Source organism: Nomascus leucogenys, chromosome 13 (assembly GCF_006542625.1).
Source record: "Nomascus leucogenys isolate Asia chromosome 13, Asia_NLE_v1, whole genome shotgun sequence".
NCBI lineage: Eukaryota > Metazoa > Chordata > Mammalia > Primates > Hylobatidae > Nomascus > Nomascus leucogenys.
Genome location: NC_044393.1, coordinates 103,209,085 through 103,235,627, shown reverse-complemented (window position 1 = coordinate 103,235,627; position 26,543 = coordinate 103,209,085). Strand labels below are relative to the sequence as shown.

General features: G+C 42.7%; 1 protein-coding gene across 4 annotated transcripts in view; it reads left to right on the top strand.

Moving 5' to 3' along the window:
- Positions 1-1,690: 1,690 nt before the first annotated feature.
- Positions 1,691-26,543, top strand: part of PAXIP1 (PAX interacting protein 1) — a 60,067-nt gene continuing 35,214 nt past the window's right edge. Inside the window, exons 1-6 of one of the 4 annotated variants that reach the window (XM_030826255.1) lie at positions 1,839-1,960; positions 6,019-6,153; positions 11,695-11,738; positions 14,360-14,423; positions 19,451-19,574; positions 22,303-22,416. In XM_030826255.1, the coding sequence (XP_030682115.1) occupies positions 14,365-14,423; positions 19,451-19,574; positions 22,303-22,416 (297 nt within the window). In that variant the 5' untranslated portion in view covers positions 1,839-1,960; positions 6,019-6,153; positions 11,695-11,738; positions 14,360-14,364. Of the gene's footprint in view, positions 1,961-6,018; positions 6,154-11,694; positions 11,739-13,566; positions 14,424-19,450; positions 19,614-22,302; positions 22,417-26,543 lie in introns of those variants that run through there. The other 3 variants (XM_030826253.1, XM_012512359.2, XM_030826254.1) reach the window with 3 other exon arrangements.

Sequence of the window (26,543 nt, the reverse complement as noted above, 5' to 3'; positions counted from 1 at the left end):
TGTGCGTTGTTTACCTCCTGCCCATACAAAACCACTCATGACATACATACAAATGTAAGGACAAAACTGTATTCACTGGATTAACAAGAGCCAGAGTTCATTGCATGCTGATCAACGAACTAACACAACTTTTATCATACACTAAAAAAAGGTAGAACAAAGGCCAACTTAAAGCCTGGAAAGTGATCTAATCTGTTAAACTAGTGTACCACAGAGTAATTTTGAAAGCCTTCTTTAATTTTTTTTTTTTGAGACGAGTCTCGCTCTGTCGCCCAGGCTAGAGTGCAGCGGCGCGATCTCGGCTCACTGCAACCTCCCCTTCCCGAGTTCAAGCCATTCTCCTGCCTCAGCCTCCCGAGTAGCTGGGATTACAGGCGCGTGCCGCCACGCCCGGCTAATTTTTTGTATTTTAGTAGAGACGGGGTTTCACCGTGTCGCCCAGGCTGGTCTCGAACTCCTGAACTCAGGCAATCCCCCACCTCGGCCTCCTAAAGGCTAGGATTACAGGCGTGAGCCACCGCGCCCGGCCCTTTGTTTTTTAAAACCAATTTCACTAACATTTACTTAAAAATGATTTTCTGCTTGGCAGAAGTGACTTAAGGCATGTGGGAGGAGACACTGCGGGCCTGTCTCAGATTCCTTTAGAAACCAATGCTCCACAGTTTTAGGACTAGGTAATATTCCGATAATCACCCACGAGTTCCTGGTCTCCGGTTTGTTGTGGGATTGGAAATAAACGAGAAAGGCTGCGTTCGTCATCATGGCCTTATTTCTTCTCCCAACTTCCGGTCGTGCAGGTGTCTCGGGCAGGTGATCCCGAGGCTACTCCGCCGTGTTCTGTGAATCTTGGCGGAAGGGAGGGGAGCTGTAAATAAAAGCGTGAGCATTAGAATCGCCGCTGTGTAGTATTAACCTGTTGAGCGCGGGGCTTCCCGGGGCGGGAGCTGCACCGCGGGCTCTGCTGTCTGGGACTCTCCTCCAGCGCGGACCCGACAAGACGCCAGGGACCAGGCCGGTCCGGCCGGGACAGCGGGGCCTCGGGCAGAGACGGGGCCGGGCCTCCCCACAGCACGTCCCCAGCTCGGGCGCTGAGGCCTGGCGGAGACCCCAGGACTCGCCGCTGAGGCCTCCAGTGCGCGTCTCGCATGGCGCTACGGCCTCGGGAATTCCGTCACGGCGTAGCCCGGTCCAGCGCGGTGTAGACCGGGGCCCCGCGCCTCGCTCGGCCAGAGCGGCTCAGGTACTACTCCAGGTCCGGCCGCACTCGCGGCCACTGCGAACAGCCGGGACACCCAACCCCACTCGGCCCGAGGAGGCCGTAACCCGGCTCCCGCTCCCAGTCGCGGCCCCGTGGCCCCACCCCTCCGCCGCGCGCATGCGCCGCCCCCGAGCAGCCGCGTGTGGCGACGGGAGGGGCCTGCCAGCTCCCCTCCTTCTCGGGACCGGCTCACTCCGGCCCCGTCGAGGGGGGCACGGGTTTCCCCTCGTCCTCGGGGCCCCCTCGTTGCAGAGCGGCGGCCATGGAACCGCAAGGGCCAGAGCGGGCCGGCGGACGCCAGCTCCCCCGGAGCCGTGGGTGGCGGCAGAGGCGCGGGGCGTCGCTGGAGGCCGGGCGGCTCCTCGGCGCTCCCCCTCGGTGGCCGGGGCGGGATGGTGCGTCCCGCAGGGCGCGCGCGGCTCCCGCGCTTCGGGCGCTCGGCGCGGGCGCGGGCGGGGGCGCGGAGGGCGGGGGAGCGGACCCCGATTCGCAGGACCGGGCCCGGGCTGCGCGGGCAGGGCCGTTGGCGGGGCGAGCGGGGGCGCCGGGCGCCGCGGGGGCCGGGGGCGGGGGGTGGGCGGGGCCGGGCGCCGCCGCGGAGCCTCCCGGGCCGCCGCGATCATGTCGGACCAGGCGCCCAAAGTTCCTGAGGAGATGTTCAGGGAGGTCAAGTATTACGCGGTGGGCGACATCGACCCGCAGGTACCGCGCCCGCCCCTGCCGCGGCCTCCTCCCGCGTCCGCGTCCCCGTCCGTCCCCGTCCCCGTCCCCGCTCCTGCCGCGGGCGCGCGCAGGGCGCAGAGCGTCGGGTCCGCCGAGGCCGCTGGCCTGAATGCGCTGAGGGCAGGGGCGACCGCGGGGTGGGCGCGGGAGGCCGGGGCTCGGGGGAGTGCGGGAGGGAGGGCGGCCGGGCCGGCTGGGGCTCTGTGCCTCGGCCCCTAGTGCGCGCCCTGAGCCCCCGGCCTGCGGCCCTGGGGTCGCCGCCCCCCACCCACCGGGCCGCCTCGCTCTCTGCTCTTTTGCTGAGCGGGACTGGCGCGGGGTCCCGTCTCCCCCTTCCCCGCGCCGGGCGTCTCGGCTCCCGGGAGAGCAGCTCCGAGGGCGGACGAGGGGCGCCGGGATCCCCAGCCGGGGCAGCTCGCGCGGGGATCCCAGACTCGCTCGGCCGGCGGGGGTCGTGGCCGTGCACCGGCTTGGCCGCCTTCGCCACCCGGGCAGCTGCCGTCCTGTGCGGGGCTGAGGAGCGCTCCCTTCCAGCCTGTGTCCCTGCACGTGGGGGCTGGCATTCGTCTTCTTTGATTTTCCCACTTGGACGATTAATTTTACGGTACCCTGGTAACACCATCACATTACACATTTAATGTTGTGTAGTTTGGGTTCACGCCAAAGGATATTGTGGGTTTTCCTTAGTATTCCTATAATAATACATCTGTTTGATGTCACACAGTTATCAGTCTGTGGTAGGAATGCATCTTAGTTGAATATCCTCTTCAGGTTAATCTTCAAAATATTTCCTTCTTAAAAGTTTAACTGTACAGTTATGTTGCCTTGGGTGTGACATCAGTGGCCCCCACCTTGGAGGATGGGGATGCCCAGTGATCAGAGTTAGGCCTAGAAGGGCGGAGACTCATATTTAGCAGATGAACTTGGATGGTGTAGAAGGAATTGTAGAAAGCTGATTGATCTTGGCCTTCTTGAGGTTCGTCCTTGTATGTTAGTAACAACTTTTTTGGTCCCTTTTTGCTCTGTAACTTTAGGGTAAAGAGACTTCAAGGCCGGGCTTACCCCTGTAATCCCAGCACTTTGGGAGGCCAAGGCGGGTGGATCACCTGAGGTCAGGAGTTCGAGACCAGCCTGGCCAACATGGTGAAACCTCGTGTCTACTAAAAATACAAAAATTAGCCGGGCGTGGTGGTGTGCGCCTGTGGTCTCAGCTACTCGGGAGGCTGAGGCAGGAGAATTGCTGGAACCTGGGAGGTGGAGGTTGCAGTGAGCTGAGATTGTGCCATTGCACTCCAGCCTGGGCAACAACAGCGAGACTCCATCTCAAAAAAAAAAGACTTCAATCTTTGAATTTAAAGAGTGAAACGGTTGCTGAACACGGAGTGATCAAGATGAGTGCTTGTAACAGTTAGCTTTTTCCAGTATTGATGATTCCCCAGTCCTCCCTTTTTTTGTTTTGTTTTTGTTTTTGTTTTTTGCTATCCACTATTTTTCTCTTCCCCCTCCTTCCTCGCCTTCGTGTTTCATTTTAGGACTTTGGCTCTTATAGGGGACTTGAACCAAATGTTACTTAAAACCTGGAACAAGTTGAACTGGAACCATATTTACTCGACTTTGAATCAAATCTAAGCGCTTAAAAATGTCCTTGGCAAACCACTTTGATCTGAAGCAGTATATTTTCTGAAAAGTTTTGAGCCTGGACATCTGATTCTCTGACTCTTATGACTGATTATAAGTTCACATGTTGACCATCTAGTATGAGGCAGGCATGTACTAGGTGCCAGGTGTAATACAGAGGTGAAGAGGACATGGTACCTGCCCTTGAGCGCCCCGCATTGGTAGGGGAGGGAGCATACCTGGACATATCACAGTACAAGGTGTAGCAGATTTCTGCACTGGGGTGCAGAGTAGACACCACTGAAATGTCACTCAGTAGATGTCATTTCAGTTGGGTTTTGAGATAAGCAGAAGTTAAGAACATGAGGGAATATTTTCATGTGGAGCGTATGTGCTGAGGAATGAAGGCATTCATGTGTTTAGGATACATTAGGATGATCACTATAACAGAGTGACATGAGATAAATCTATTAAGATATTCAGTGGTGTGGAGATTGAAGAGAAGCTATTGGTTTTGGCATCCTCAAAGTCCGTGAAAACCGAGTAAAGTGTTTTTGGTAGAGTGTTGGTGGAAGGGGCTGGATTGCAGGGAGTTGAAGAGTGAAAGGAAACTGAGAAAGGTTAGACTCTTTAGGAAGTTTGTCCTGAGAAGGAAATAGAGAAGGTGCCTGAGGAAGAGAGGGCTGGGGAGGGATCTGTGTTGCGTCACAAGCGCGTGGAAGGATGTGGGTGACTTTACTGTTTACAGGTGGAGGGAACATAGCTCTGGACAGGGAAACTCATGAAAAAGGGAGTAGGATCAGAAACAGACTGGAGGATAGGAAAAGGAGGGGTGCCTTTTCTGAAGACCCGTCGAATGGATGCGTGAAGCTAAAAATGCTTAGAGGTCAAGGGAAGGAAGAAAGGTAAAGTGGCCCATGGCCAGCGACCATTGTTTTTTCCCTTACTAAATATTGAGCCTCTGCTCTAGTTCATATCTATTAGTGGTCCGTAAAGTATTCTGAAAAGGTTTTCTAGCTTGTGGGTCACTTTATTTTTTTTTTTTGAGGTTGGAGCAAAAGTTTAATTGAAAGAAGAAAGCTCTCTGCTGCAGAGAGGGGACCTGGAAGAGGGTTGCCCTTGTGGGTCACTTGAGCTTTGTGGGCACCATGTCACTTTGACAGTTGGTGTGCACTATCAGCTTAGACACTACCCACCTCTTCTGAAGCACTTGACTGTCGATTGTTCCTTAACCCTCACTTCCTTGGCTTCTGTTGACGCTCCTCTCCTGTGATACTGCACTTCCCTACCTGTCCCTGAAGTATCAGTTGCTGTGTCTACTCTCTAGCTCCCCTCCCATTCTGCACTGCTACCACCTTCACGCTCCTGGCTGTGGCTCCCATCTATGTAATATGCTGATGACTTTCTGTCAGAGAGATCCACATCTTTTCCTAGCTGCAACTGGATGCCTCTTGTCAGATATTACACATGACCCCCAAAGAATGGCATGCCCAAACTAAAACACGTCCTTGCGTCCCCCACCTGCCAGCCTTCTGATGTGTTCCTCAGTGAGTGGTACTCACCACCATTTCAGTCTGGACTTTGCTCTTGTGCTTATACCCCTTCCAGACACCAGGGCTTGCCGATTCTCTCACATCTTCCTCCTTTCTGCCCCTCATGACATCCCTTTAGTGGATGCCTCTTTCACCGGGGTTATTGCGCCTGTTTCTTAACGGATCTCTTGTCTTTAGTCACCCAGCCAACCAAACCCAGCCAGCCCACCCAATCCATTCTTTTCACATGGACTGTCATCTTTGTATGAAATCTGTGCTACTTTTCCTGTGTGAAATCCTTCAGTGGCCCTGCATATACCGCAGAATGAAGCACAGACTTTTTTGCGTAGTGTGTAAGAAAGCCCATTTACGGTCTGCTCTGTATTCACCTGTTCAGTGCCTTCAACACTGCTCCCTCTTCCTCGATGTATGGATTTTTGCCTAACACCCAGACGTTTACGAGGGTTCTGCTCACATATCTCGTCTTCCAGAATCTTTCCCTAATTATGGTGAAACTCCCCATGCCCCAGCCTTTAAGTTGGAAGCTCAGGGGCGCCATGTGCGTGGCCCCACCGCAGCAGTGATTGTGCTGTCTCCTGGTTTGTCCAGCCCATCTGTCTTGAGGACAGACCGTGTCCACTACTTGACTCACAATAGCCTCCATTACTTGGTCATTAACTTGGTCAGTGAATCAAGATTTGCTGCTTTTGATTGTCCCCAACAGTTTCATTGGCATATTATTCAGAGTAAAAGGCTGTTAGTTTTTATGTGGGGAATATGGTGTGTTTTTATTAAAAATTGCTATTATGCCCAATAATTATTTCTGTAATTCAAGAGCGCAGTACAGTATTGCCCATTTTAATTTGTGTGGATTTTTTTCTTTTTTAGGTTATTCAGCTTCTCAAGGCTGGAAAAGCAAAGGAAGTTTCCTACAATGCACTAGCCTCACACATAATCTCAGAGGATGGGGACAATCCAGAGGTGGGGGAAGCTCGGGAAGTCTTTGACTTACCTGTTGTAAAGGTCAGTAGTAAATATGATTTGTTTTATATCTTTTCCTCACGTATCTTGGAAGCAGTACATTGAAGTTTCAATGTAGCTCTTTTCAGGGTCTTTGCTAAAGTCCTGTTTTATTTTTATTTTTTATTTATTTTATTTATTTATTTTTTTGAACTGGAATCTTGCTCTGTTGCCCAGGCTGGAGTGCAATGGCGCGATCTCGGCTCACTGCATCCTTCGCCTCCTGGGTTCAAGTGATTCTTGTGCCTCAGCCTTCTGAGTAGCTGGGATTACAAGTGCCTGCCACCATGCCTGGCCAATTTTTGTATTCTTAGTAGAGACAGGGTTTCAACATGTTGGGCCAGGCTTGTCTTGAATTCCTGACTTCAGGTGATCCACCTGCCTCAGCTTCCCAAAGTGCTGGGGTTACAGGCGTGAGCCACTGTGCTGGCCCTAAAGTCCTGTTTTATGTGGAAAGTTGCCAGATAACTGTGGACATCTTTAACATCTGAGTAACTTCCCTTAGCTTCAGGCCCTTTCAACTAAACCAAGGTAGAGCATGGTTTTGTATGTCATAAGTAATCCTAGGTCATCATCCTTTATGCCTGCTACAGAACTCGTCCCATGTTACCACTGCCTGGAAGTTTTCTGAGCCAAGGAAACCTGTCATGGGAAACAGATCTGATGCCTTGAATCAGATGGGTGTTTGAGTTATTGTAAGAGTGTATTTCATTCCAAAAGCAGGCTAAGGCCTGTCAGGAGGTAACTCTTAGGACAGGGTTACTTTCCATCCCTGCTGTGGCAAGGTGTCCTGAATTTCAGTTAGCTGAAGGGAGTCCCCCATTAACTATGTTGTGGAACTCCTTCCTGACAAGAGTCACAATGACCTTTAATCACATTGTCTACCCGCTGGTCGTCTGGGGTGTATCTAACTTGACCTATGGGTAATTTATTGCAGAAAATGGGGGATTCAGCTGGTGGAAGAATTGTTCAGATTTTGTTTATCCACGTACTGTATTATGTTATGGCTAATAAGTTAGTTGACGTCTGTTAAAATGTATGTTTTAAAAATTTTTTGAATTTTGTAATTCCAATGCTTCGATTTTATTTCAGATCTTTTGTATTAAGTATTTGTTTTAAAATAGTTCTTTACCACTACCATTTTTTCCCCCTTCATGTTATTAAATGCTTTGCCTTAAAAAGAAATCAGTATGAAAGTTACTGTGGCTTAACAATAACAGTGTTAGGAATTAAGAAAGATTGCCAGCCTGGTGCAGTGACTCACCTGTAGTCCCAGCTACTTAGGAGGCTGAGGTGGAAGGATTGTTTGAGGCCAGGAGTTCAAGGCTGCCATGCACTGTGATCACACCTGTGAATAGCTACCTTACTCCAGTCTGGGTAACACAGTGAGACACCATCTCTTAAACAAAAAGAAAAAGGGGAAAAAATAGAAAGATTGCCATTAAGTCAAATTGCGGGGCCAGAGAAGCCGCCTGGCTGCTGGGAAGTGGTGACCTCCCCAGTACCCAGGGTCGGAAACTGCCTTGTAGGTTTACAAACTCGAATTTCCTTTTCTTTTCTTCTCTTCTCTTCTCTTTTTTCTTTTTTTTTTTTTTTTTTCTTTCTTTTCTTCTCTTCTCTTCTCGAGATGGAATCTCACTCTGTCGTCCGGTCTGGAGTGCAGTGGCGTGATTTCTGCCTACTGCAACCTCTGTCTCCCGGGTTAAAGTGATTCTCGTGTCTCAGCCTCCCGAGTAGCTGGGATTACCGGCGTGCGACGCCACGCCTGGCTAATTTTTGTATTTTTATTAAAGACAGGGTTTCACCATGTTGGCCAGGCTGGTCTCGAACTCCTGACCTTAAGTGATCTGCCTGCCTCAGCCTCCCAAAGTGCTGGGATTACAGGCGTGAGCCACCATGCCTGGCTACAAACTCGAATTTCAGAAATAAATCTGAAAGTGGATCTGTCTCAAGACAAGCTGTTTATAAACCATACTCTCAAGAGACTGCTGTAGAAGTCAGAATGACTTATGAATTTATGGTGGTAACGGTCATGTCCACTCACTCATGGGCCCAGTTCAGTGTGGCCCGCTCAGGCTCGCTGTGGGTACAGACTCTTTTGTGAAGACTGAGTATCAGCAGGTTTCCTAATTCGTTTACCCATTGCCCCTTTGTGTGACTTACCGCAGGGGTGAGGTCCTGAGCTGGGGCACCCTCTTCTTTGGAACATGTTTTTGTCTCTGGCTTGCTTCCTTGCACTGCTGTAGGGACAGTATCTCTGTCCCTTCCTTCTCCTTCCTACAAACTTCCTTTCTCTCAGACAATAGCCTGGAGCTATTGTCTCATTAAGTGGCTTTGCATATCTTATGCAGATTTGATGTGAAAGGGTGATCTTCCTAACGCATCCTTGGGGCCTAGGTGATTGTTGCCAGGCCAACTACCAGAGGTAGTTCTTAAACCTGCCTGACCCCAAACCCCCTTTTTGTAATAAATACTTTGTAGCACCCCCCTTATTATCCAGAAATGAATCGATACATAAGCCAACTTTTAAAATATGTATATATAAGTTGCCTAAACTGAAATGTGAAGGCGAAATAAAAGGGAAGTAAATAGTAAATATATATTTCAATGTGTAAACACTTGGGCATGGCTGCTGCTATATGTAGAGTCACTGCCAGTAGCTGCTGCAATTGCAGATTGATCTCATACCCCACAAGTGGGGTCGCCGCTGTGAGGTGACATTTCAGAATGGTGATCAATTCCTGAGCTAAACAAAGCAGTCTTCCTTCATTTTACACAGTATTCATATTCCTGGGAAAGTCGGTATGTAAGGCTAAGTAGAAATACCCATTACTTGTACAATTAGCAGTTAGCATCTAGGATTATCACCATTTTGCCAAGGTAGTTTACTGTATTCGAACCCAACTTTTTACCCCTCTGGCTATAGTATTTTAAAATGAGTGACAGACATATTTCATCTGTACCCAGTAGCATTCCAGCCTGCTTGTAATTTGTGGCAGCACCTGTATTGTCCAGGGACTATTGTGTTACATTACAGGGTGGTAGAGTACTTTGGAGCTGACCCAACAGTTTGCCTTCACTCTAAGATATTTCAAGTAGATCCTGATATTCTTAGTTTGAACCTTATGGGCCTGTCTTATTTTGGATCCTGCTGCTAATAGTTGAGTCTGAATTCATATGACTGAAGGCTGAGACCTGGTTCCCTAGAGGCATATCCCTTGGCCTTTACCTTGATAGGAAGTTTGACAATGCATTTTAAAAATAAGGCATCTTTATACACAGTGACAGTTTATCTATCATTTACATATTTGAATCTTATAAATGTTTAAAACTTCTTTGGGCACCAAAACTTTTTAAATTATTTTTTTAATTGAGATTTTTTCTCAGTGGCCTTTGGGCATCATTGGAAATGTTACTTTTGCTGACTTGTAGTGGGCTTATTTAATTTAATTTTTTTTTTTTTTTGAGACAGAATCTCCCAGGCTGGAGTGCAATGGTGTGATCTCGACTCACTGCACCCTCTGCCTCGGGGTTCAAGTGATTCTCCTCTCTCAGCCTCCCGAGTAGCTGGGACTACAGACGTGTGCCACCACGCCTGGCTAATTTTTGTATTTTTAGTAGAGACGGGGTTTCACCACGTTGGCCAAGCTGGTCTCAAACCTGTCAACTCAAGTGATCCACCTGCCTTGGCCTCCCAAAGTGCTGAGATTACAGGCATGAGCCACCGCGCTCAGCCAGCTTATTTTTATATATTGTTCTTTGCCTTTAGGATAAATAGTTCCTTATTACTTTGCTTTTATAGTTCTCCATTTCTGCTTTGTACTGTGGCCTACATCCTAATTTTGCATTATTTTATCTAAACTTATCTGAAGTAGGGCCTCAGTGATTCTACTGTGCTTGGATGGGACTTTATGATAGCCAGCAGTCTTTAAACTGGGATACCCTACCCAAGCTCCCTGGGGGGAGATTTTCGTGTGCTGTGTGGTTGTAAGGTGATAGATAACATTTCCAGACTGGCCCTTCCTAAAGCTGCCTGAGAACACACCTGTGGTCACAGTGGCCCCTCCCACTTTACACAGGAGGAATCAGACCTTCACCCATCCTAATCTTATAGTGCATTGCCCCAGGCAATGAAAATTCTCGTGGCCTGCAGACAAAAGGACAACTAGAAAGACTGGTTTTAGGGACCCTTCCCTTACCGCTCAGTCATGGCATCATGAGCAGAGAGGGGTTTCTGGGTGTCGCTGTTGAGAGGAGAGCTTGGTCTACGTGAAGGTGTTCTGAATTCAGAAGTGTCAAAGCCAATACAGATTCCTGATGCTGGCCCATTTTTTTAAATTTAGCTGGAATTTTTCTAGGACTATCAAAAAATGTGAAGATATGTTGGATAAGGCACATAGATAGAAAAATTAAGTGCCTTCTTTCAGATTTCAGATAACTAATCCAATAACTTAGTTAAAACCTTTGGTAAACGTCAAATCATCATTAAATAATTATCCCAGGCACAGCTGCCAATCTTTATTTTATTTTATAAAATGTTTAATATTCCTTTTCTCACAGAAAATATGCTTATTTAGAGTTATGCTGAAAAATTGTAGATGTCATCTAAAAAATGATAAGGGGGGCATTTCATTGTATGAAATTTATTTAAGGTGTACATGACAAAAATAGCTTGAAGATCATTAGCTTAGAATATGAGTTGCAGGAGAGCAAAGACTGCGTTTCTCTTTTTCATTGTTACATCCCCAGCGCCTTGCACCATCTCTGCATAAAATAGATTCTCAATAAATATTTGATGAATGAATTGATGGGTGGGTAATGAGTATATATGTATGTTTCAGTTGGCTGAAGTTTCTGGAAGTCAGCTGCCTTCCAGAATGTAGTAATGGGGGCATTACTACATTTTGATAGTAATTTTGTGAAGTAGAGCTATCAGGATAATGATTTGTGTAATTATAAAAATTAAACATAGAAACAAGATAATTTTTCAAAATTTAAATTACCCAGAAAGGTAGTAATTAATCTGTTTTATAATTAATCTCAGTTTTTAGACTTTATAAAAATATTTTCAGGCAGTTAGAAATAATTTTTATGGCTTACAAACATTGCATCTACTTGACTTCACTAAAACAAACAAACACCTCATGAATTTAGACTTGACTGAATTTGGGATTGAAGAAGGGAGCGTATGAGGAGCTGACTATGCCCTGGATGAGGTGGCGGTGGTGGGGTAGGATGGGTGGCAGTTCTCCTGTCCTAATTGTGGGGTCAGCAGTAATAAGTGTATAAACCTGGAACTTAAATGTTTATACATAATTTTAAAAAATATGGTAGTGCTTCATTCTATAATTGGATTTTTCATCTTGGGTATTAGTAACTAATCTTTGACTATAATATTTCTATTTGAATATTCATACTTGTAATCTGGATGTTTTAAAATAGGTTATAACAGAGACTTTTAATTTCTAAGAACAACACTAGTAAAATAATATCATGCCACTTGTAAATTGAGAATACTTTTTGATTTAATCTTTTCTTTTTCAGCCTTCTTGGGTGATTCTGTCCGTTCAGTGTGGAGCTCTTCTGCCGTATCCTTTTTTTTGAGTGGGGGAGGAGGGAAAGGGTAACTTTGGGTTTAAGACTGAAAGAAATGATAGTTAACGGGGTGAAAAGTGGATTCATTCGTTAGGACAGATTGTTTTGTCTACATCTTATATTCCTACTATTTTCCATCCTGTTTCAAATTTTATGTACCTGATCCTTGTCATTCCTCATGTTAAAAGGGGGCTCAGCTGTGACAGGTAGCTCTAGGCCAGGAACTGGAGGCAGGAGCTCCGGTTCTCTTCAGCTTTTGTGGTGCTAGCTAGATGAGGGATATTTCTAAAATTCTAAGTCTATGTGACTCAAATCATGAATTGTTTGAGGAGTAAACTGGGGAAGAGAACATGAGAAGAAAATTTATAACGTGCATTGTTAATCCTTTTAATTGCATTGGGTAGAAGGATTATTAATTCAGTGCACCTGTGCTGTGGGTTGAGTACTGAAAATAGAGTGGTGAAGAAGACCATTTCTGCCCTCAGGGAGCTTCCTTGCTTGCATTGTTCATTCATGGAGCATTCATGGATGTGCCCTTGCCCTGGCACTGTGTCAGGAGTCAGAAATGAGGCATTCTACAGGCCTGTTTACTCTTCTAGGCCTGGTGGCTCCCTTTTCATCCTAAAAGGATAATGCTTCATGGGACTGTTATTTCAAGTGTAACTTGCTTGTGGAAATCATTTCTTTTGCAAGTACCTGATACCATACAGTTGCTAAAATTTTAGACCTGGCAAGAGATTATGTTATGTGCTCTATTTTATTTTGCAGCTATGCCAGGCAGTTCTCTTGAAAGCACTTATTACCCATTGAATCAATGCAGATGGAAGGAAACTTATCATGAAATATTTATAGAGAAATAGGGAAAACATTACTGTACAAGCAATTCTTCTTGGAGGATGTGTAGAACTTTAGCACCTCCAACTCAGAAGTTCTAATATTTTCTTGTATGTAGCCTAAAGAGTTGAAGGAAATTAGTTCCTGTTTTTGTTTTGTTGTTATTTATTACTTTTATAAGAAGTGAAAAAGACTGGGAATAGAGATAAGAGGCTGGTTTTGCTGTTCTAGGTCATTTATTCTCTGTTCAAGACTCCTTAAGAAGCTGAGATCTTTTTTTTTTTTTTTTTTTTTTTTTGAGACAGAGTCTTGCTCTGTTGCTCAGGCTGGAGTCCAGTGGCACGATCTCGGCTCACTGTAACCTCTGCCTCCTGGGTTCAAGCGATTCTCCTGCCTCAGCCTCCTGAGTAGCTGGGACTACAGGCATGCGCCACCACGCCCAACTAATTTTTGTATTTTTAGTAGAGACGGGGTTTCACCGTGTTGGCCAGAATGGTCTCAGTCTATAGACCTTGTGGTCCGCCCACCTCAGCCTCCCAAAGTGCTGGGATTACAGGCATGAGCCACCACGCCCAGCCACTGGGATCTTCTTTGAGCTCTTACTTGTTTATCCATAACAACAAAAGATTGTGCCACTGTGCTCCAGCCTGGGCGACAAAACCAAGACTCCATCTCAAAAACAAACAAACAAACAAACAAACAAGGGAGCCTGGGAGACTCACTGGTAGACAGTGCGCTCTGAGATTTGCCTTTGTTAATATTTCCCCAAGTCTTTGGAAGTAGAAAATCCATGAGCTTAGGTTGGAAGCTGGAAACAGATCTTAGATAATGGGGCTGAAGGTGTCATTGCAGTCTACAGAGTTTTTTTTTACAGCCAGGGAGGTCTCAAGTGTTTATAAGATTCATCTGTATAACTGTATAGGAGACTTCAAATTTGGAATAGAATTTTTAAGCTGATATTTTTCTTGATTCACCTATCTCAATCAGTATACTTTTCTCCTATAGGGAAAGAGGAGTAATACTGTAACCCATTTTGAATTCTACACACTCCAAATTATTCAAAAAAAGTCATTGTTTGCTCTGAATAGACTATGAATTACAGGCACATAGAGATCATGACTGCCTTGTGTCTTGTTAAATTCACAGTGTGTGATGTGTAGTAAATGCTCATTAATCGTTTTGAATGAATTTTTAAGATCAGCTTTAGAAATAGGAAGGATCTTTGGAATCACATATTCCAACTTTTGTTTTAAAGAAGGGGACATTGAAGCTCACAGTTGTCTTGCCTAAGTTCACAAAGTTAGCGGAGATAATAAAACTAGAGCTCAGTCAAGCTCTTATGAAGGATTCTTCCTACTGTGCGGTGGAAGCAGTCACAACGTTTCAGTCTAAAAGAAACAAGACATTTTAATTTTGCTTTTAAAATAACTGCTATGCCATTTGTGTGTATGTGTATATGCATGTGTGTGTTTATATATGTGTATATAGTTAGCTAGCTAGCAGAGATCAAAAGGCTTCCCCCTGCGAGTATATTTTGCCCATTTGATTTATGATATAAGTGGAGAGATTGGATTTCAAAATGCACTTTACAGAAAAGCACTCAGTTCTTTCTGTGCCACCCACTGCTCTCTATTCCACTCTGCCCTGTACTTTTGTCTATCTTAAGTCTGTCTCTTTCTTAAGTGGACTGAGTGGGGATGGAGTGGGTGGGTAATGTCTGTTAGTGAAGTACAGGTTGCACTAATCTTATTTCATTGTAATCTTAATAACTATAAAACAGAGTAAATGGTTTTTCTCCAGAATCATGTCAGATTTTTTTTGGAATCACTGCCTGCCTTTCTCAGGTAAGCATGGTTACAGTTAGTCTTGAGTTATTTATATGGGGCACTTCTGAGTTTTTGTATGGTTGGATTTATGACCTGTTAACCAGTTTTAGAGAAGCTATTTCCTAAACTGACTGTATATTTAATATGAACTCATGACACTTAAAATTATTTAAATATTTGTGCTTGCTTTTAAGATTTAAAGTTTTTAATGGGTGAAAATGGTCTTTATAAATAAAAGAACAAAGATTTAAAACTTGAATATGAAAAAATATTAAAAATGAAATTAAAAGATGACAAGGAAAATTCAGTTAGAAATACAGGCAAAGAATTTTCTTAATAAATAAAGGGATCATACAGATCAACAAGAATAAAAAAGACCTTAGCAGGTAAGGCAGAGAAACGAATTTAGAATCTATAAAGAGGAATTACCAATAAGTGTAACAAAACATTTGATGCACTTTATAATGAAAGACATGAACATTTTAATAGCAATGAGATAAGTGTTTTTGCTCATCGAATTTCTAACAGTGTGTTCAGTGTTGGTGGAGATGCTGAGGACAGACTCCTGCTTCCTGCCGTCAGGAATGGGAGTCAGCACAGCAGCTTCCTAGGAAAGGGGAGCAGTGTTGAGCCTTAAAATACTCATTTCGTTTTCACCTGCATTTCTTTTATGTTTAGAAACTCATCCCAAGTCAGCCGGGCGTGGTGGCTCATGCCTATAATCCCAGCATTTTGGGAGGCCGAGGTGGGCGGATCACCTGAAGTCAGGGGTTTGAAACCAGCCTGGCAAATGTGGCGAAACCCCATCTCTACTAAAAATACAAAATTACCCAGGTGTGGTGGTGCACACCTGTAATCCCAGCTACTTGGGAGGCTGAGGCAGGAGAATCACTTGAACCTGGGAGGCAGAGGTTGTGGTGAGCTGAGATTGTGCCATTGCACTCCAGCCTGGGTGACAAGAGCAAAACTCCATCTCAAAAAAAAAAAAAAGGAGAAAGAAACTTATCCCAAGTCGATAGGACAGACTGACACATAAAGGTGCTCACATTTATTGATAAGCATTATTTATAAGATGGTAAAATTGGAAACAATCAGATCACCCACTATTTGGGAATGTTTAAGGAACCTATTGTATATACTTACACAGTAGTCTAGCTGCTTAGCCATTTTTGACTTCTGTTTTATGAAAACATGTAAAGACATGGGAAACGTCTTAAGTGGCAAAAGCAGGCCGTAGCCTAGGTATGTATAATATTACACCAACCAAATAAAATATCTGAAGTGAGAAGCCAAAATGTTAACAGTGGTTCTGGGTATCTGAATTTTTTTTTTTTTTTTTTTTTGAGACGGAGTCTCGCTCTGTCTCCCAGGCTGGAGTGCAGTGGCGCAATCTCGGCTCACTGCAAGCTCCGCCTCCCGGGTTCACGCCATTCTCCTGCCTCAGCCTCTCCGAGTAGCTGGGACTACAGGCGCCGGGTATCTGAATATTTAATATTTTTTTATCGTATTTTGTTTTTCTAATCCCCAGCTAAGAAAAACCTCAAATCATAATAAAAACTATTAGAAAAAAATCAAATTGTTATTGTTTAAAGTCGTTTTACAAATTATGTGGAATAATTTGTTTAAAATTAGTGGTACTTAGGAAGGTAAAAGTGCACTGTAGGATGTCCCATCTTATTTGACCTGACAGTCCTCATCCCAGGCTGTCATTTTGGTGCTCATAGGTGATAGTTTTGAAAAAGTATTTAGTCATCTTTCTCTGTGCACACCTTTGAGAAAAGGGCACATTCAAGTTATTAGGTAAGATGGGAAGGAATTCGGTTATAATCTTGCTTTTCCTTATGCCTTTGTGATAGAGGGTTACGGAGCTGGGTAGTATTTGGTTTAGCATTGTTAGGTTGTTGGCCAGACTCAACAGTTAATGCAAAGGGTATCACCAGTCTGAAGTTGACCCATCCTCTGTCCAAGTAATAAGTGAATTTATCTGTGGTTACTGTGTTTTTGTTTGTGTCTCTTGTATTCTGGAAGTTCTCTAAAATCCTGTTTTTGTTTTTGTGACATTAATTTGATGGAGATCCTTCAAGAAGCAAAATTGGCTTATTTTTTTTTTCTCTTTAACAGGAATTTTGTTGGTATTTGTATTTTGCAATGTTTTTTCATATCTGTTATAAGTGTATATTTACATGAATGATCTTTAAAGTTGACTAAAATGAGAAAACCTTTTAAATGCTGGGTGCTATGGTTACATGTAATTTTTATTGTTTTCCTCTACTTCTCTGTATGTTCCAAATTTACAATCAACGTATCAGAAAAGTTTTAAAAATGAAAGCATTACTACTTATGTATAAACACAATGTACTTTGGCTAAAATGTGAATTTTTCATTTAATTTTATTTGCACTGGTTGGATTTCTGGGTTTCAGAGACTCAGAGCCGACTATCCAGAAATGATTCCAATTGAATGAGAAAGGGAGAGAGGACGAAGGGCCACGCTGAGTTTGGGACAGGGACAGGGAGTCCTGTGGGCATTTTTCAGAGATGAAGGTCACAGTGACATGGGATTTTGAAGACTTGATTTGGTGAAATAAATAAGAAAATCAAAAGTATGTGAGTACAAGGTGATTATAGGGTTTCAAATGAGGTAATTAGATATTGTTAAATATTAACTATGAGTTTAGCACAAAAGAATATTATTAGTCTTCCAAAGAACTAATACTTATGTTTAACAGAGTTTATATTTGTAATAGATTGTTATATTATACATGTAATAAATTAGGTTATAGTATAGACATACATACATGATACATATATGACCACTCAGGGGGCACAAGTATGATTGTATGAGCTTAGGAAGGATGGCCTCGGTCTGGATTGCGAGGCGAGGGAAGCCTTGATAGAGTGGATGTAAGGTGTGAGTGGCCCGGAAAGAATGGACAGAATTGGAGGAAATGGGAAGGGAGGAGGGCATTCTGCATAGAGCAAGGTGGAAGGAGAAGTCAGGAGTACACAGAGGCTAGATAAGAGGAGACTGGTGTCAACCAAGGGTGTGCATTTGCATGTAGAAGAAAAAATGGTCAGGCAGGTAGATGGATAGAGATGATGGGAAACCAAGGTATATGAGTTTGAACTGGGTAAAGTAGGTAGCAGGATGCTTCATCACCCTTTTTTTCTCGTTATTTGATTTTGGATTACAAATACTTACCTCAGAAAATTTGGGAAACCAGAAGTCAAACAAAATTAGAATCACCTGTGATCATTGCAGGTAAAACTGGTCCAGGAGCTCTGAGGATGACTTGCAGGGCAGGACAGAGGCTGGAGTTTTGACAAATGGAGATTAGATTCAGGGTAGCAGATACAACATGGGACTTAGCAACAGATGGGACTCAGCAGGTATTGGGGACGTGGGATGCTGTGGTGCAAAGAGTGAGAAGCCAGCACTCACTGTATACCTCCCTGCGCCAGATCCCATGGTGGATGCCAAAGATTATGTCATTGTTTCAGTTGGGGAGCACAGGAAAGTGGCAGCATCGCTGAAGGAGCTGGGAAATAGGGAGGAGCCTGATTGGTGAGAGGAGATGGTGACATTGGTTTGAAACACACTCTGGGCTGTTGATAAGGTATGGAAGTGTAGGAACTTGGAGCTCCTGTGGCATGAAGGAAACTCCTGCAGAGCATAATAGAGAGAGGAGCAGATAACTGGGAGTAGAGCCTTGGATAGCACGCATTGGTAGAGAGATTTGGGGAGGAAAAAAAGAAGGAGCTTGAAAACAGAGATGATACTGGAGGAGTAGGATATTATTGTTAGAAACCAAGATAAAGTCAGACTTAATCATTTTGATTTTCATTGCTGGGAAATAACAACCCAGGTGAAGATTTAGAGCATAAATTGGTAGAAGATAGTTGTACATAGGTTTATTGTATCCTGAGTCCTATTCTGTGACCCAGGAAGAGGAGGAAAAGGATGATAGAAAGTGATACAGGAGGATCAGCTGGCTCAGTGAGCATCACGCAGGCTGAGGGGTCTAAGTAGATCTTGGGTTCTCAGCTGAGAAGTCACCAGTGTAGTCCCTGTGGGAATAGGAGGATGGATATCCATAAAGAAACAACTAAGTGAGCAAACTGCTCAGAGAACGTGAATATCTTGATTCTTTGCAGTGGAATAGTGTCATTTGATTGTGTGGTCTGGGAAGGGGCTCTGCTGGTGAAAAACTGGGCAGAGGCCCTGCTCACCCACTGTCAGATGAAAGGTCGAATTTTACCTTGGTGCTAAACTTACCAAGGGGAGTGGCTGGGTCAATGGTGGCCAAAAGGTTAATTTGTTAGCAAGCTCTTTGATAGTATTTTATATCCTTTTAGCAAATTTAGTGGATAAGAAAAATCAGAATCCAGAATTAGCATGATCTTTGTGGGTCACTTACTGTACTTCCCGCAGTTCATCACTTAGCATGATGAATTGGAATCCACAGTGTGTCATGGGGTAAAATAAAAGCATTTCTTTTAAGTTGAGAAAGATTGTTCAAATAGGGATGGGGAAGACTTTGATAGTCACTTCTATGAAGAAACCCTGGAAATTGTAGTTTAAGAAAAGTGCATTGGGAGCACTAATATTTTGTGGTTGCTAAAAAATGTTATTTTGGTTTTAAGATAATTAACAACATATGTACAGTGTGCAGCTAAGGGACTTTGGTCCAACAAATCCTTGATGGGTACTTTGTGACAGGAGCAATGCAGAGGGGTACAAATTAATTAAGATGCGATTTCTCTCTCAGTAAACATACAGTCTAGGAGGGGTCAGACCTTGGGCAAATACGGTATGTTGCAACATATGCAAAAATGAAAGTGGGCACCAGGTACAGAAACAGGAGCGAGTGCTCACAGTGGTTAGTCCTAACTGATTGGAGACTGTCAGAGGGATCTGCACCTTTTCTGCACACTGGAGCACCCATGCGCACACACACTCACATGCACACGCCAGGCAGGACCCTAGCTTTACAAAAGGACTGTTTCTTGGTGGTTCTCAGTGACCTTCTGTCTTTTCCCCGTCAGGGTGTTGATACAAGCTGGAGCTCTTTGTTGGAGTCTTCCAGAGCTCTCCCAGGGAGAGGTAGGGAAGGGAGCTTGTCCAGCAGAAGTTGGGAAGCACAGAGATCATCTGCCTTCTTCTGACCCGGTATTGATGCAGGCTGAGGCCTCTGTTGTAATGTGCTGGGTAGGTTTTGGGGAATAGGTCAAGAGTGTAATGGAGAGCCTGGCCAGGTCATGATTTAAATCTGGAAGACTAAAAAGTCCTTTCCATTCTGTATCTCAATCAACAGTATTTCTTGACTGCCTACCCATGTGCCTTGCACTGTACTAGGTACTGTGAAAGATCTCAGAGAAGTTTAGGACATCATGTTAGACTCTTTAATAAGGAGTGTTAGAATTCATAATCAAGACTGGACAAGGAGAAAATCCCATAAACTAGAATCAAGGAGTGTCTTATTGGGGGTGGTGAGGCCTGAAGAAGGAAAAGGGAGAGTGTTCCTGATTGGTTTAAAGGAAAGCTTTTATTCCTGGGAGCACAGACTTGAAATTCTAGTCCTCTGCTCCTGGTTGCTTTGGAGTATAGCTGGGAGGACAGATAAGCAAGCAGATAGTTGTGGAGTGTGACAAGTATTTAGATTTCTGTCCAGCTTGCTGTGGGAGTACAGTGGTAATGCCACCTGAGCTGAGTCTTAGAGGAGGAGGTCGGAGGGTGGGCACAGCAGGGCACAGGAAAGCGGAACGTGGTGAGGATGGAAGGTGCACGCGGGGGCAGTGCTCATGGGCAGGAGGAGGTGGTTAGGAGCCAGCCAGACAGGAAGGGCCTGGACACTATTGGGGAGCCTTTGGATTTTAGCCTTACAGCACTGAGGAGACATTATTAGCCAACATGATAACATTGGTATTTTGGAAAGATGGTTTTTAAAAAAGAAAAGCACATTTCCCCAATTATAAAATTAATGCTTTTGAAAATTTGGAAAATACAGAAAAGTATAAAAATGAAAATAAAAACGTCCCCATAATCCTATCACCACTAAGTAACTATTGTTAACATTTTGGTGTGGAAAGAGCATTCTTAATTATGCTGCTGGAGATTCGTTAAATGAGCTGGTATGGATGTCCAAAGTCATTTAATCCAAACATACATCAGTGAAGAATCCGGATCATGGAAGTTTTCCAAGTTGACATAAGCGAGTTATTGGAGGCGTCATATTAATACCAGCTCTCCTCCCTTCCTCCCTAGCTGATGTTCTTTCCACAGCAATCTACTGCACCCTGTTGAGGTCTACGCCTGTGACACAGGCCAAATAGGGGATAGGACTAGACTTACTGCAGTCAGTAAAATAAAATAATACTTAACTGAACATATAGGCAAATCTTGGTAATAAAGGCATATCTAGACTGTTTTTTAATTTCATTTTTAATAAAGATTATATAATGACTCATTGGATTAACCTGTATTATCATGTAATTAAATCTCAACTCTCCACATGCTGCAGGATATAAATGTTTTTGTGAAAGCCTCTAATAAAAATAACCTGGTCCAGTCTTCTGAAATGTGACATTGACTTACTAAATTAACAAGTTATAAAATAATGATTTGAAAAGTGATTTTTAGAAAGCTAACCTGTTTTTGTTAATATTCATAGAATAGTGTGTAATACAGAATAATTTCTAGAAATGTTTGTAAATGGATGAGAGTAGATTAGAAGAATGCTAGATTATTGGCAAGCTGCATACTGGCAGTTAAAAAGAGATTAACATGCTATTATCAATACTTTTAAAAAATTAACTTGAGACAAAGTTCAGGATTCTTCAACAACTATAATCCTCAACTTACAATAAATTTATCCAGAAAAAATTTACTTGGTTAAATGATTATCTTAGAATTAATGTTTATATTTTTATTTTTCTTAAATGTTCTTTTGCTTTTCAGACTCTAAAATTTCCTTTTTTTAGAAATTATTTTTGACTTTCCCAGCAGTAACTACCCTTAGAGAAGCACTATAGAACAGTGGAAAGTCCAGTTTGGAGTTAGACCTGGGTGTAGACAGACCTGGGTTTTAAAAGCCAGCTTTTCCAATTATTAGGTGTAATTTAGTGTGTTTCCTTATTTTTAAAATGGGGTGAATGATTCCTGTTTCACATGGCGGTTGGAAGGGTTAGCTGTGTAGATATAAAGCACTTGGCACAGTTCCTGGCACATAGTAGGCAGGCAATAAATGGTAGCTGTTTCTATTGTTACAGTGAAAGCCTGTTTGACTGCATAAGCCATTGTATCTGGAGTCCTTACTTCATCACTGAGCAAGCATAAGAATTATTCCTTTTATGCTTGCCTTCTTTCTTTCCTGTGTTAAGTAATATTTACATTTTCCCCTGAACTTATAAGTCACCATATTTTATCTTTGTTTTTATTTTATTCATTTCATAATTAGTATTTGTTATCCATTAGCATAAAGGCATTCCTAAAATACGATTTCGATATTGCTGTTGTATTTAAACATTTTCAAAAGTGACACAAATGGAAGCTGGAATGGCATACTAGTTCTTCCTGCTTTTTTTCCCCTGACTATTTTTGTTATCGACTGAAATAATCCTCCATTCCACTTTTTGGAATGTGGATATAAATATTTTTAAATTCATTTGGTGACAAGGCAAAAATAAGTAATTTATATATGTAAAACTATTATGATACGAGTGAAGTTTTTGTTATAATAAGCAGATAGCTAAAAGCTTCTCTATTTTTTCTACAAATATTCTTAGGTTAATTTTATTAAGGGAGAAACAGAATTGTTGCAGTTTATTACTAAAGTGAAAATATAGCCATGCACAGATTGAAATGTATGGTAAAAGCCTTCTTTCTAACTTTCTGTCAGGTGTCATCTGAAGACAGAAGTGCCCTGTGGGCTTTGGTTACGTTCTATGGGGGAGATTGCCAGCTAACCCTCAATAAGAAATGCACACATTTGATTGTTCCAGAGCCAAAGGGGGTAAGCATTTCTTGTGCCACCTTATTTTTGTATGTCATTTAAGAATTTCTAGTAATCACATGTCTTTTTTGAGCTTCTTTTAAATTAATTATATTTCATTTACAAAAGCTGATTATATTGGTTTATATTATTTATATCCAGCTTCATTCCACAAAAGATGTGAGATGATTGTAAATTGTAAGCCAAATATAACTTCTAAATACTGTGAAATTTGGCTTCATTTTATGCGGAAAACAGGAAAATTTTATTAATCTGTAGAATTTCCTTTCAAATCTAGTAAAACTTTGGTTCATTTTCATTTGTTAAAAAAATGTATTTTTAGTTCCCTTCACCATTTTTTTTAAGAACCTCGTATCAGGTATGATTATAAACATGCGTTTGGTGAAATTTTCGATATATTTTCTTCATAATCTGGAATATACGAAAATGACTTTTGTCTTGATAAGCATGGGGCTCTCATCCTTGAGCAGTGGTGTGGCTGTATGGATTTTGTTTCCACAAGTAAGGCCTGGGATCAGCAGCATCTGCCCTCCTTGGGGACTTGTTAGAAATGCAGCCTGTTGGCCAGGCGCAGTGGCTCACGCCTGTAATCCCAGCACTTTGGGAGACCGAGGTGGGTGAATCAGTTGAGGTCATGAGTTCGAGACCAGCCTGACCAACATGGAGAAACCCCGTCTCTACTAAAAATGCAAAAATTAGCCAGGCATGGTGGCATGCGCTTGTAATCGCAGCTACTCAGGAGGCTGAGGCAGGAGAATCCCTTGAACCCAGGAAGTGGAGGTTGCAGTGAGCCGAGATCACACCACTGCACTCCAGTCTGGGTGACCGAGTGAGACTCTGTCTCAAAAAACAAAAAGAAATGCAGTCTGTCTAGCCTCTTCCCAGACCTAATCAAATGTGCCCAACAGTCAGTGTGTGATCAAGTTCTCTGGTAGGTGATTCTGATGCATACTAAAGTTTCAGAACCACTGTTCTCTAGAAAGCATTATATAAAATTTATGATGTGACTCCTAAAATTTAAGTAAAAAACATATTTTCCATGACAATTTAAGTCATAAACAGTGTGCTTTGGTTAAAATAGTGGGTTCTTTTTATATTAATGTTGATTTATAGCAAAAATGTATTTGATTTTTACATAATTTGAAGGGGAAATGAAAGCTTTTGCTTTTTTCACTGCGTTAGAATGATAATTCAAGAGGCGCTGTGTGAACAGAGTGGGTTTGTCAAAGCTGTTTTGAATTGTGATTTGACGTTTACTAGTGCCTTAATTTAGCGTTTTTTCACCTTCCGAAATATTTTGATGAGAAATCCTTAGTAACTCTTTGGGCTTTAGGATATAGTATATATTTTAAAGTATTTATTGACTTTAGACTAATTTTTTAAGTGTATAGCTAAAAATGGAATCTTAAAATTTTTATTTGGAAGGAAAAACAAATCTAAGTCATAAGGTCTATATATAAATACTTTAATTGAGCTTTATTTATCCCAACAAAGAGGCACTTAAAAGTAATCGTTTTCTTTGGCTAAAACATGCTTGTGAATAAGACAACAAATATGCTACTATAATTATATTTAGATAAAGCAAATACTCCATATATTTTAAAAGTTGATACTAAACATGATATTATATATAATGTATTATGCATGTATACAGAGATTATCTTATCTAAGTCAATAGTGGAATTATAATATTGTCTTATGTAATATATTTGTTCTTCATTCTTGATTTCATTTATGGACTGGAAAAGAAAGATAAGTCTTTTTTTGCTTTTCCAATTTTAATTTCCCAGTTTTACATGAACTAATTCAACATAGGGAAAAATGAACTACTATTTTAATGCTTACTGTGTTTCTTCTGCAATGGTAAATATTTGTTAAAAGCAGATTTTGTGTTTGCCAGTAATAAAAATAACACTAATACGCAGCCATTAGTGAGCACTTACTAAGTGCCAGTACAGTGCTGCTTGTGGCATACAGTGAAGGAAGTCCTGCTGTCCCCTTGAGGAAACTGAAACACAGACACCCACCACTCCTTTCTCTAACCCCGTTCTGTACACATTACTGTTCCTAAGTAATTTTTTTTTTCTTGAGACAGAGTCTCACTGTCGCCCAGGCTGGGGTGCACTGGTACAATCTCAGCTCACTGCATCCTCCATCTCCCGGGTTCACACAATTCTCCTGCCTCAGCATCCCAAGTAGCTGGGATTACAGGCGCGTGCCACCACACCCGACTAATTTTTGTATTTTTAGTAGAGACCAAATGTTGTCTGGGCTGGTCTTGAACTCCTGACCTCAAGTGATCTGCCCACCTCGACCTCTCAAAGTGCTGGGATTACAGACGTGAGCACCACGCCCAGCCCTTAATTTTTAAGAACATAATGCCCACATGTAAAGAAAGAGAAAGAGGGTAATTAATAATGAAAAACATCCAGGATTTTTTAATGCTCAAGCATAACTACCCTAGAAGACAATGAAGTAGTAAGATATTACATGGGCCAGAAGTGGTGGCTCACGCCTGTAAATCCCAGCACTTTGGGAGGCCGAGCTGGGAGGTCTCTTGAGCCCAGAAGTTTGAGACCAGCCTGGGCAACAAAGTGAGACCCCATCTTTTTTTTTTTTTTTTTTTTTTGAGACGGAATCTTGCTCTCTTGCCCAGGTGCTGGAGTGCAGTGGCACTATCTCGGCTCACTGCAAGCTCCGCCTCCCGGGTGCACACCATTCTCCTGCCTCAGCCTCCCGAGTAGCTGGGACTACAGGCGCCCGCCACCGTGCCCGGCTAATTTTTTTGTATTTTTAGTAGAGACGGGGTTTCACCGTGTTAGCCAGGATGGTCTTGATCTCCTGACCTCGTGATCTGCCCGCCTTGGCCTCCCAAAGTGCTGGGATTACAGGCGTGAGCCACCGCGCCCAGCCGTGATACTCCATCTTTACAAAAAATAAAAAATTAGCTGGATGTGGTGACTCACGCCTGTGGTCCTAGCTACTTGGGAAGCTGAGATGGAAGGATTGCTTGAGCCTGGGAGGTTGAGGCTGCAGTGAGCCATGATTGCGCCACTGCACTCCAGCCTGGGCAACAGAGTGAGACCCTGCTTCAAAAAAAAAAAAAAGATATTTTTATATGTATAACATATATATGAGCATATATTTTTATATATTACAATCCTCAATATGGCAGCTGCAAAAAAAATTAATGTCTATCTGTTGTAATGATGACATAAAGGGTAAGCGATCATTGCCGTTAGTGACAGTTTCCAATAAAATTCAATTAAAAAAAACCAACTTGTAGTAAATTTTTGAATAAGCTAGAAATAATTCCTTTGATTTTTTTTTTTCTGGAAAATTAAGTACATACCTCCAGATACTTTTTAGTATGACTGATGGTACGTTACCAGAATGTTTGCAGGATAATTCCTCGACTATGCAGCATTGTCTTGATCATTCTAGGACTTAGCATTCCCTCTACCATTTCCTCCCAGCCAGCTTTTGTGACAAATACAACAGGCTCTCACAAATTTCCAAAACTTCAGGGAGTGGTAACAGCTCTTCTTTAGTGTTACTGAGTTAGTTTCAGCCAAGATCACAGGATCAGAAAGTGACAGTTGGACTTCGTGCTCATGTCTGTCTGTTGTCTCTAAGGCAATAGTGTTTCATTCCTGTTGGATTCTGGTAGGCCATGCACCCTTCTATGGCATGGTGTTCCCTGCCTCACCTCGCCTCTTCCCTGGTTCTTTCTAACTCACTCCTTAAAGGCTGAGAAGCACCAGTCTATAAAATGAACTGAAGGAACCATATATTCTGGCATAGTCTTCTATTTATAAAACCAAAATGGTTTTAATTTAATGGTAATTATAATTAGCCATTATGTTCTTGATTCACAATTATGTTATGTTTGTGGCTTATGTAACTCAATAACCACAAATATTTGAAAAATTAAATCCCTTTAAAAAGACTGAATTTTTATCATTCCTTTAAATTATTGTATTTTATAATCTATTCAGATATAAATTTGTAAACCTAATATGGTGAATTTAAATAGTTTCTTCTAATTTATGTTTTATGAGTGCTAGAGACAGGCTGATTATACACAAAAATAACATTTCTTTTTAAAGTAAATGTTTTTGTTTTCT